The sequence below is a fragment of the Hydra vulgaris genome, chromosome 15 (assembly GCF_038396675.1).
Source record: "Hydra vulgaris chromosome 15, alternate assembly HydraT2T_AEP".
In the NCBI taxonomy this organism is placed as follows: Eukaryota; Metazoa; Cnidaria; class Hydrozoa; order Anthoathecata; family Hydridae; genus Hydra; species Hydra vulgaris.
Window position 1 is genome coordinate 21,435,001 of NC_088934.1, and position 12,500 is coordinate 21,447,500.

At 30.2% G+C, this 12,500-nt stretch overlaps 2 protein-coding genes across 4 annotated transcripts in view; both read right to left on the reverse strand.

Annotated features, from left to right (window-relative positions):
* LOC136072086 (cilia- and flagella-associated protein 418-like) overlaps positions 1 to 12,500 on the reverse strand; it is a 52,842-nt gene that overhangs the window by 23,318 nt on the left and 17,024 nt on the right. For 2 of the 3 annotated variants that reach the window (XM_065820310.1, XM_065820308.1), the window contains exon 3: positions 6,485 to 6,517. The exons of the other annotated variant lie outside the window; for it this stretch is intronic. In XM_065820310.1, coding sequence (XP_065676382.1) covers positions 6,485 to 6,517 — 33 coding nt within the window. The remainder of the gene's footprint in view (positions 1 to 6,484; positions 6,518 to 12,500) is intronic. 3 annotated transcript variants of the gene reach the window in all.
* LOC136092327 (uncharacterized) lies at positions 8,373 to 11,750 on the reverse strand. The gene is made up of 2 exons (XM_065820311.1): positions 10,824 to 11,750; positions 8,373 to 10,643 (listed from the first exon to the last, which is right to left on the reverse strand). The coding sequence occupies exons 1-2, from the start codon at positions 11,083 to 11,085 to the stop codon at positions 9,949 to 9,951; spliced, it is 957 nt and encodes a 318-aa protein (XP_065676383.1). The 5' UTR covers positions 11,086 to 11,750; the 3' UTR covers positions 8,373 to 9,948.

The following is a 12,500-nucleotide window of genomic DNA, read 5'->3' on the forward strand; positions in this document are numbered from 1 at the left end:
TCAGCGGATCGTCCTGAAGAAATTCAACACAAATACCGAATCGTTTAAATAACTGAAGTGAATTGGCGGACAATAATTCAGTTGGTAGATTTTTTTGAACAAAATTTTGGACATCTCGGATTTGCAACGATAGTTTTTTCTTAATGACTTCTGTCTCTTCATTTTCTTCTTCTTTTTCATTCACAGCCTCTATGTTTTTACTTGCACATTCCATAATTTTTTGAGCCATTCTAATTTTGTCAACTCTCTCAATTCTATCGTCAAATATTGCCATGGCAGCAAACTCTTCACTTAAATACCATAAATGGTTTAAAAATTTTGTTATTGCAATGGTTGCAATGTTTTCATTAATATTTTTAAATTTAACCAATTTTCTCAAAAAATATATATCATTTAGGGGAGCTCCTGTAGTATTCGTTGCTGAAAACCAGGCCTCTACATAACAGTATACAACGAAAACGCAAATTTCTACATTCAGTTTTGAATTATCCTTTCTCATTTTCATTTGATCGCGAAATAAAAAAAGTTTTAAACAAAAAATCGCTTTAGACATCCATCTTGCTAAATGATATGCACCGGGGGCCCTAAAACTCACATTTGTTTTATCTCCCAAAAAATGAGCGTCAATTGCCATAACTCTTTGTAGTCATCATGTGGTTGCTCTTCTGCAAGTTTCTGTTTCACAAAATAAATAATTTCGGGCGCTACATCTTTCAGTGCATTATAAACGGCTTCATCGCTGGTATAATCTAAAAATTTCATTTTATCAATATTCTTCCAATTTTCTTTCAGTGCTTTGAATTGAGCAATTTCAGGGCCGGATGCTATAATTGCTTTTGTCCTCGTGAATACACCAGCCAAAACGACCTCAAATATATGGTGTCGGCATGGAAGCCACAAAATATCTCGCCCTAACCTTTGTTGAAGCAGAACTGCAGCTCCTTTTATACGTCCAGTGTTTGATGCTGTAGTACCAAAACAAAAGGCTTGAATTTTTTCGGTTAAATTCCATTCATCAGTGATATGGAACACAGCAGAGCAAACTTCCGATCCTCCTGATGATGCAATTCCAGGTACTCCTAATAATTGTTCAAAATCTAAACCAACCGCGATCACAGGAAGCCGATCAATTTTCTCATTTTTTGTGATATCAGGCAATAATTTGGAATCCCAATGCACTTCAATAAAATTTGCATCATTTCTTACCGATTTTATTGATGAATATTTTATTTTCCGCAAAATCTCTCTATTTCTTTTGATAGACAATCTATTGAGAACAAACTCGGTGATATCTATATTAAGAGCTTCTAGGACGGCAGAAATAATATGCATTGCATCCATGTCACTCACTTTACATTTGTCCAAGGCAGCGGCCAGGCGAGGTGTCATTAACGTCTTTCGTCCATATATTAAATATGTGTCATCTCACTGTTGTCTTGATTTATCACTTTTTTCTGTGAATCTTCGTTTTCTTTATCTTCCATTTCAAAATATGCAATCGAACAACTAGAATTTTCCAACAAATCTTCTTTTCTTTTCAACTCTGCAGCTGTGCGTTCTTCTTTCCGGTTTTCCTTACGTAATAATTTGATATCTACTCCCAACATACAACCTACTCTACCTTTCTCCCTTTGCTTAATTAAAAATTCTCTATCTTCGGCGATTTTAATCTCATTTAATGCATTTAAGGTGGCAATATCGAAAAGGTTGTCTAAATCTTCTTTAAAATCATTTTCTTTTTATTTCTGCCGTTCAGTATCTCTATTTTCAGATTTTTCTGAATTTCTGACATTATCGTACAAAGATTTTAATTTTGAAATACAGTTTGAACGGTTTTGAACTGGGATTCTTGCTTTTTTCCAAAAAACGACCACTTCATCAATAACTAAAGCACTGCTGTCATTAAGATTTAAATTTACCACTCTCATGTTATAAAAAAGTACACTCAAAACATCTCGTTTACATGGTAATTTACTACCGCAGATTTGATTTTTCATCACTCCAACTAGATAAATATTTTTCCGAAAAGTGGACATTTTAGCACTTTTATCAATTACTTATATAGCACGTCTTTTCTTATGCACTTCATGTACGAAACTAAAACGAATGTAGCATTGAACAAATAATATGTAAAAACAAAATTGACTTGTAGAGACTTGTAGTTGCGCTTGTAGCGAATTCAGAATGCACTTGGTGGTTAGTTGCGCATAGCATTGTCATAGCATGTTAGACAGTCAGATTATAATAAAAATAAATATTAATAAAAGAGTAATTTTTAAAATTAGTTTTTGCTCATAGTATTTTTTATTAACTACTATTTGTTTTAACTCAAATTTAAAACGATTCTGTTGTTTGAGCAACAGTTGATTCAGCAGTTTGAGCAACAGTGGAAAATTTTGTTTATCTAAATTCTTACATTTTGAGTCTTTGTAACACTTTGTAAAAGTTTCTTTCCATGCTTGTTTGACATGACAATAGACACCTCTATCCAATGGTTGTAGAATATGTGAAGAATGCTCTGGTAAACAAATCAAGATTATATTATTTTTTTTGCACAGCAATATCGTTTCTAAAGTCGCGTGAGTTGTATTACTATCTAATACTAAAATATGAATACCACCAATTTGCTCAGTTTCAGGTATAAATTTTAGTTATTCAATAAATGTATCATGCTCCATAGAATCTGATTTTGAAATTGAATGTTTGGTGCCAACTGGACCACCTCTTGCCCAGTCAGGACGAAAGTTTCTTTTGGCTTTGTATATCACAAATAGTGGTGCAAAATGCCCATCAGCGTTGCAGCAATTGTTTACAGTATAATAAATTTTTTCATTGTTGCCAGTAAGTTTAATGCACATCTTGTCCCTTTTCGACACACTAAAGTTGCTTTGCCTTGATCACTCAAAAAACCTGTTTCATCACAATTCCAAATATGTGACTCAGAAGTTATACCAGCCTGTTGATATTGCTTAGCAACGCATTCAAAATAATGATCAATTATTTCTGGCGTACAAGAAGCGGCTTTTCTTGTTGAAATTTTTTTTGACCATCATTTCATAAAGGCATAAAACCAGTCTTTACCAGGCTTGCCCTTTTTGAATAAGTGCAATTGATCTTCGCGTTTAAGGCAGCCACATACAAATTTTAAGATTTCATTTCGGGTTAAACCATAACCCCAGTTACCAAGTAATTGGAATGCATGCACCATCAATCTTTCTGTTTCATTTGAGAGTACTGTTGTTGTACCTGAGCCAGACTTTGTTGCTGATTAGCCATTAATTTGCTTTGTTGACAAATATATTATATATGACGTAAACTAAATCTATCAAGATTTTTTGCTTCACTTATTTTAATTACTTTAAATTTTGCCCATAGTGAAAATCCTTTAACATAAATGATTGAAGTTCTTATTCTACTATTATTTTAATAAAAATATTTAATACATTAATTGAATAATAATATAATAATATATAACAATTTCTGTATTTAACTAAAAACACTTTTTCTTTCAACTGGACTTGTCAATTTGTTTTTTAAACTTCTTTTATTTGTTTTCTTGTAAATTTTGCTGCAAATTACAAATAAATGAATGAATAATTTATAGATAAAATTAAAAATAAGTGTTGGGCATGAGCATTTTTTTTTTCTATGATTGATAAAATTAAATTATTGATAGAGTTAAATTATTGATAGGAGTTTTAAAAAAATATATATATATATTTAGTAAAAATTTTGTTTTATGTAACATTAGTAATTTTATGGAATTGTTTTATAAAACAATTGTCTTCTTAGTATTAAATATTCAGTTTATCTGCAAACAAGAGTTATTAAAACATTATTATTAACTAATTAGCATTAGCGGTTTTTGAAATAATTTTAATGAGTAATAAAATGAGATATAAATTGTGCGCGAGTTTTTCTTTAATTTTAGAGATAAAAATTCTTATTTTATTTAAATTTGTTATATGTAATAAAGAATTATCTCAACTGTACTTTTTTTTTTTTTAATTCAATCTTTTCAATTATTTTCCTAGTAGCTCTTCCCACTGTTTCGCATTGGATTTCTTATTTTCCATGCTGTATATATACATACATATACAACCCCTGGAGTTGTATATGTATGTATATATACATACATATACAACTCCATTCTCATTGATGGAACTCCTGACATCTCATACTAAGCAAATCACCTTTGTTCTCTGGTTTGTATGCTATGCTGTTGATAAAAGATGGGTAGTTAAGGAGCATTTTCTGAAGGTCCGAAAATCTCAAAAAAAACTGCAGATATTGCTGAGCTAATTATGAATGTCTTGGATCAAAATGACATCAATTTAAAGAACTGCAGAAGTCAAGGATAACTACTGAGCTACCATGTCTGGTGTGATGGAGAACAAGTCACTGTACTTCAGAAGAACCCTCAAGCTCTCTACATCCCATGAAGCACTTATAGGCTTAACCTTACTGGTGTTAATTCCGCTAAACCTTTCATTAAAGTGAAGAACTATTTTGGTTGGGTTCTGTTACTTTACAATCTTTTTAGTGGAAGCCCTATTTAATGAAAATTTTTGCTAATAAAGACTATTATCAAGGATCTCATCAAAATTAAATTATCTTGCCCTAAATTCATTAATGAAGCACATTTGGTTGCCTCCGTTCTTGCAAGTTATGGTTTTCAACAGATTTTGCTTAAAATAGGACAAGGAAAAGGAGCATCTTCCTTTTCAAGACCGAATTCTAATCTCTTAATTATATCTATTGAGCATGATTTTGCAAAAACTCTGAGTCAAGACAAAATCTTTGCAAATTTTGATATGAATAAACTTTAGAGTTACAATTTCTCATATTACAATAAAGTTCTTATGTGCCTGTTTGTGTATTCATTACAAGAGTAAAAATTTGTACTCGTCTGAAGAACTTGTAAGGGAGAAAATTATAAGTTGATTTTATAGAAAATATTTTCAGTAAAGGTTTTTTGCTGTCAAGTCTATATTTGATTAAACAATAGAGTTTGCATATTGTTAAATAATATTTAAATAAAACCAAAGAAGTTATATTCATTATAAAGTACGTCACTATTTTGTGTTGAATGTTTACTATTTTCAAAACATGTTTGTCTAAATGATAACATATTATAAAATCAAAACTTGATAGAATTTTGAAAAATCAAAAGTTTTAAACCGCAAATTTGGAGAATGGGATCAGAATATTTATTTAAAAAAATCATGCAATAAACATTTTTAATGACAGAGTTAATGAAATTTTAGTAATAAGTTTAGTAATAACTTACTTAAGTAATAAGTTAAACAAAAAACCATTAATAATTTTTTTTTTTAATTTAATTCTTGAGATACTTTTTAATATTAATTATTAAAAACTATTTAGAACTAATTCAAATTTGAAAACTTGATTTGAAATAAATTTAATTTTTGAGAACAGCAACAAACTAAATAAAACTTTGCGACATTTCATTGTTTTTATTTTATATCAAAGCCGCAGTAACATATTTTTTCCAGTAGATAGACTAATGCATTAACAAAAAAACCAAAGCTTTTTTGCCTGATTTCCCAGCCTTCACATGAAAAAAATTGAAACAGAAAATTGAAACAAAAAATTGTCCACCCATTCCCTTGTATGCACTGGTATGCTTTTGGGTGACCCCCTCCCTATACCTGTAAATGTAATTTATGGCTGACCTATGGGAACTAATTTCTAACCCTGAATATCATTCTTGAAGACTTGATGCCAAGCGTGCATTGTTAATAACATATTTCAGTTTTACAAACGCAAAATATCGCGGTGGGCAATTTTATTCATCACATGCACTGTGTGTGTGTGTGTGAGTGTGTGTGTGTGTGTGTGTGTGTGTGTGTGTGTGTGTGTGTGTGTGTGTGTGTGTGTGTGTGTGTGCGTGTATATATATACATACAAATATATATTAGGAAATAAAATAATTAGGAAAAATAAGTTCAACAATAAATTGCCCACCTTAATTTAATTGTATGTTTAACTAAACAGCCTTATGTCAAACTGATAAAGCCAGATGTTGGAGGCTTCAGCACATGCATTGACTGACTAAATAAGGACTGACACACATGAAAGAAGTGCCATTACAGACTAAAAGTTTAGACTGGGACAGTAATCTTTTTTTTCATTATTCTTTTATTTTTCCTTCTTTTCCTGAAAATTATGAAAGAAAGCAAGCAAAAAAAAAATTGGCAAAGGAACATCTATATACACTATAGCAGATATATATATATATATATATATATATATATATATATATATATATATATATATATATATATATATATATATATAACATGTTTATTTTCTATATGTGTTTATCATAAATTAACTATATGAAGACTAAACTTTTCTATAGAATCTATTTCTTATTTTCACTTGTTATCAGCAAAATATTCAGAGAAAACTGGACTTAACTATTAAAAATATAATCTCACTGCTAGAAATTCTCACTCACCTATTTATTAGATCTGAACAAAAATTCCAGCACCTGAGGTAATATAAAAGGAAAAACTTTAATATCTACATATATATGCTTATATATATATATATATATATATATATATATATATATATATATATATATATATATATATATATATATATATATATATATATACATACATACAACCCGTAGATGTTTTCCGAAAGTTTTTTCCATATTTTGTTGACAAAAAGTAAAAATTAAAATGCAAGACCGGAATTATTTTTTTTTATTAATTGATAGACTGCCTGCCCCAACCAAACCCTCAGTCGATGTAGCAACACTCCCTTGCGGGTCAGGCTAAAAGATAGTAGATGTAGCAGCACTCCCTTGCGGGTCAGGCTATTTGTCAGTCGATGTAGCAGCACTCCCTTGCGAGTCAGGCTATTTGTCAGTCGATGTAGCAGCACTCCCTTGCGAGTCAGGCTATAAGATAGTCGATGTAGCAGCACTCCGCGCATGATTTACAGTAAAATAAAAATAAAAACATTTTATTAAAAAATTTAAAAATAAAAACATTTTATTAAAAAAAATAGAAATAAAAACATTGTTTATATTGTTAAAAACATTCAGAATGTTTTTAAAACATTCTGGTCAATTAAATTTGCGTTTTTATGGTTTTTTTAAAAAACGATTTATTTGTAATTAAATTAATGGTTTTTACTTTCGCCCAACACGCAAATGTTGGACGAAAGTCAAAAGTAATTAAAAGTGACGTATGTGTTGGCGTAAGAATCACTTTTTTCCTTCCGCTCTTCCCAAAGACAACAAACTATAGATCTATATACATATATATATATATATATATATATATATATATATATATATATATATATATATATATATATATATATATATATATATAAATATATATATACATAAGTCCAGTTTTCTCTGAATATTTTATATATAGAATATATATATAGGGTAATTCCATGTCAATTGAGCCAGAAAATTTCAAAAATGTCACCATACATCTCAGATTTTGCTGAATTTTATACAGTTGAGAGTACTTAGTAAAACAAGAAATTCTTGAAAATTTTAGCTTCTAGCTCCAAGAGGATCCTGAAATATGATCATTTTACTTTCAACTGATCTTGGCCAGGCCCCTCTTGTCCTCTCAGAATTGAGAACTTTGTTTAAAGGTTCCAAGTCACATAGCTTTAAAAATATTTGATATTTTGACTTAAAAATTTGTACCTGGCTATTTTCAGGGTTGAAGAATCCAATGAAATAATCAAAAATATAAAAAAATATTTTTAAGTACCTGTAGTTATCAATTTAAATAAATTTAGGCAATTTTTTATATACCTGATTTTGGTGCTCAAGAAACCCACGTGGCCTTGATGATATCAAAAAAAATTTTTTTACACATTATTCTAAATTTTATGATCTTTCACAAAACATAAGAATTTTGATCTGCAAGTATATGGATTTCCATATATGGATAACGGGGCACAGGCCCCTCTTTTTTGTAGCGGAATCTTGCAATACATTTTCCACTACCTTTCAGACTAGCTAGAGTTATGAAAGTATTTATATAGTGTATTTATATAGTGTTGATAAAGTCCCTAGTCTCTTGGACCATTTTTTAAATTAAAAAATGGTCCAAGAGACTAGGGGAGGGGGCTGGGGGCACGTGCCCCACTTTTTTGAGCAGAATCGTGAGATGGATTTTTCACTATCTTCCAGACAAGCTGCAGCTCTGAAACTTTCAGCATTTGTGTAGTCCTGATGAACATGCGTTAAAATTGTTTCAGGTCAGACGACCAGATAGTCCATGGGGCTGGGGCACCTGGGACCATGCCCCACTTTTTTTCTTGAAAAAGTTTTTTTTTTTTTTTTTTAAAACACAAAAATGTGTCTTAAATTTAAGATAACTTTGAAAATATTGTATTTAAAAATTTTTATTGCTTTATACTTGTTCCGTTTTACTTCATTATTTACAAAATAAAATACAAAAAAAAGAAAGTCAAGATAATGTTAAGATTAGCTTAGATGCATCGATGGTCAAAGTATAAAAACGTCCATTTGTTGTTACAGGTGCATCAATTATACAAGTTATGTTGGTAATTGGCACCCAACACTCATCTACTCTAGATGGCCAGAAAAGTTTATTAAAAGGACCGTGCGGGTGCATGAACGTTACCATAACATCTTGCTCTATATTATCAATTTCATTGATCATACCAATCCAATCAAACGCATCATATTTACACATAATGAATTCAACCAATTTCAAGGCATCAATGGTAATTTGCTGATCATTTTGAGAACTTTGAATTTCAGAAAAAGAAAAAATGCCTGTTATATGAACATCTTCACTTGTTCGTTTAAAGCTAATAGTATCTTTAGATTCTGGTTTAAATTGATGATAGCTCCTAGTTCCAGGAATTGTTCTACTTAGCTCAAAACGTGTTTTCAAAGTGGTGCGCAATTCTGTCAGTCTTTCTTTTTCAATCTTGAAAAAAATAATCCCTTTAATATTGTTAGTACAGTAGTCAAACATTTTGTTACAATTCAATATCTGGTCATTTATGGGCCTTTGTAGACTTGCATTTGTAGTTAATCGTTTTACAGTGCCAGCAATACCATCACATGGTGACTTACCATGGCTTGTAGCAAAAAATGTCCACTCTGCATCAATGTCAAAATCATTTTTATGGAGACAGATATTGTAAAGGTTTTTGTGATTTTTATACTGTGCAGCACAACCATCAGAAAAATAAAGAACCTTTGAAATTTTAGGATGATATTCTTTTAAATAGTTAACTATTTGTGTTTGAACTTCATACACAAAACCAGTGTCATGCTCATTATCTTCTGACATGAAGCAAAACGATTTTTCTTTCAGAGTCACAAAAGTGAAGTTTTCTGCAAAGTCAACTAAGACAATACAGCAGTCTTTTGCTAAATTTTCATTTTGTTGCTTTAGAAATCTTGCTTGACATTTTGCAATGTAGGAATGAGCTGTTTACTTGTTTATTGCCTCTGATAACATCAATTTGTATTCTTCCATTGTTGTTGTCTGATAGATCAATGTTGTTCTGTCTGTTTTCTGCCACTGATTGAATGACACCTCCTCGTCATTGTCAATTAGTTGTGCATCCAGAAACTTCTTTAAAGAAACTATACCTGGACAGTTCGGACATCGATGAACCATACACTCATTACTTGTCACATCACAAACAACTTTTGTCATCAGATCTTTGTAAGTACATTTTATTTGCATAGCATTGGTCAAGAGTATTGCATTTTGATGGAGGGTACATACACAAACAGAATGAGTGCTTGATGCTCCAACAGTTATACACCATTTTGGTCTTAAACTGCAAAACTTAGAAAATCCAATAACTTCTTGAGGGTATTTAGTTTTAAAAGAAACATAAAGTTCTTTAAGATTACATAAAATAAGGCGCTTTTGCATGTGTTGTTTTCTACCAATACTTACGTAATCTTTTTTTACCAGGCATTTGTCTAGTAAATTCGTCATCATGGTATACATTGTTGACTCTATTTAATGTTATTTCTGAAAATATTTTTCCTTTCTTAATGCCTGGAATTGAAAAAATCCCACTTATTTTCTTTAGTTTGCGCGCTTCTTTAATTTGGTATATAGTGACGTTGAAATATCTTGCAGCAAAATTTCTTGACCAAGACTCGGGTGTAAATGTTAACAACTGAATTTTAGTTTTTTGGTCAGAAACAATTAACTTTTCTTTTATTTCTGCTGTTAGTTTGTCTAGATCGGCGCATTTACTTTTGTCAATAATTTTCGTATGAGGAGTTTTATGTTTCAGTTCTTCTTCCCTAACATTATATACATTTGAAATATGCTCTTCATACTTTAACATTGTTTTTATAACTTTACTTTTAGCAACAGTTAACTGCTTTGGAATGCTATGAAGTTTTATGGGGGATACACCTATTGTTTCCAAACTAACATTTAATGCCTCTCGTGACTTTTCAGAAGTACCACATGATATAGATTCTTCAAGTTCACAATTATCTTGTTCATGAAATTTACTGATTATAGCATCAAAGCAGCTCTGACAAAGTTGATATCCAGGCACAACATTCGGAAAATTAATTCTTAATTGTTTTGCCATGTCTAATGTTATTACATGACTCCCTGAAATGAAAAGAACAATTTGATTTTGGTAATTACCTATCAATATGAAAATTATTTGTACTTATTTCAATATATAATGCATAACCAGATCAGCTTTTTTTAAAACTTTTATAAACTAGTAGATTTTAATTTCATTATTCAAAAAAGATTTTACAATAATTTTTTATCAACAATATTTACCTTTGATTGCTTTTCTTTTTGATTTATGCTTGTCCAATAAATTACAACATTTTGCGTGCTTCTTTTCAAAGTGTGTACCAAAAATCTTTGCATGATGAAGGCAGATTGTTAAAATTTTATCATCTGTTATTCCAGATCTCCAAATAAATTCTTCTCTGGCATCTTCTCTATAGCAATCAAATTTCTTTAAATCAATCTTTCTACAATAACTTAGTTTATGACAAGTATCATTTAACTTTTTTCCAAAATCACATGAATCCATTCTTACTGTAACACTAAAAACAATTTGAGATTAATTTAAAAATGAGAAACCAATAGTAATTAATTTAATGAAAGCAACTTAAGCAATCACCATGGTAATACAAAACTAAACAGTGATTGATTTCTTTTATCTTACTTTGACAAAAAAAAAAGTTTCCTTTTCACAAAGTTTAATTATACTCAATTTGTTAATGTTAAAAATGTTAATGATGACTTTAATAGGTAACAAATTTCATCTATACTAGTGTAATGACATGATATTTTTTGTTTCTGTTAACAACTTGCTGTTACCATTTTAGAATTAGCAAAATATATTTTTCTTTTTTAATTCAAATTTTAAATTATACAAAATAAAATTCTGTTAAAATCATTACTTTAGACTGTTTTTAATCTTATACATGCAAATCAAAATTCTTATAAACATTAAGTTTCTTAAAACATTTTTAAAAGATTATTGAACATAGAATGGTCAAAACCAAATGGAACAAATATAAATCACAAAATTTAGGAAGCAATGTTATCAATGTTTCCTAAATTTTTGGGAAACATTGATAACATTGTTAAACATATGAAATGTTTAACTTTGTTAAAAATGAAAATCTAAAAAAAATTTTGAAGACAATAGTTTTAAAGTTATCTTAAATAAGTTTTAAAGAAAAAAAAGTGGGGCATGGACCCAGGTGCCCCAGCCCCATGGACTATCTGGTCGTCTGACCTGAAACAATTTTAACGCATGTTCATCAGGACTACACAAATGCTGAAAGTTTCAGAGCTGCAGCTTGTCTGGAAGATAGTGAAAAATCCATCTCACGATTCTGCTCAAAAAAGTGGGGCACGTGCCCCCAGCCCCCTCCCCTAGTCTCTTGGACCTTTTTTTAACTTAAAAATGCTCCTTTATCAACACTATATAAATACAGAAATTTTCATAGCTCTAGCTAGTCTGAAAGGTAGTGGAAAATGTATTGCAAGATTCCGCTACAAAAAAGAGGGGCCTGTGCCCCGTTATCCATATATGGAAATCCATATACTTGCAGATCAAAATTCTTATGTTTTGTGAAAGATCATAAAATTTAGAATAATGTGTAAAAAAATTTTTTTTGATATCATCAAGGCCACGTGGGTTTCTTGAGCACCAAAATCAGGTATATAAAAAATTGCCTAAATTTATTTAAATTGATAATTACAGGTACTTAATAATATTTTTTTATATTTTTGATTATTTCATTGGGTTCTTTAACCCTGAAAATAGCCAGGTACAAATTTTTAAGTCAAAATATCAAATATTTTTAAAGCTATGTGACTTGGAACCTTTAAACAAAGTTCTCAATTCTGAGAGGACAAGAGGGGCCTGGCCAAGATCAGTTGAAAGTAAAATGATCATATTTCAGGATCCTCTTGGAGCTAGAAGCTAAAATT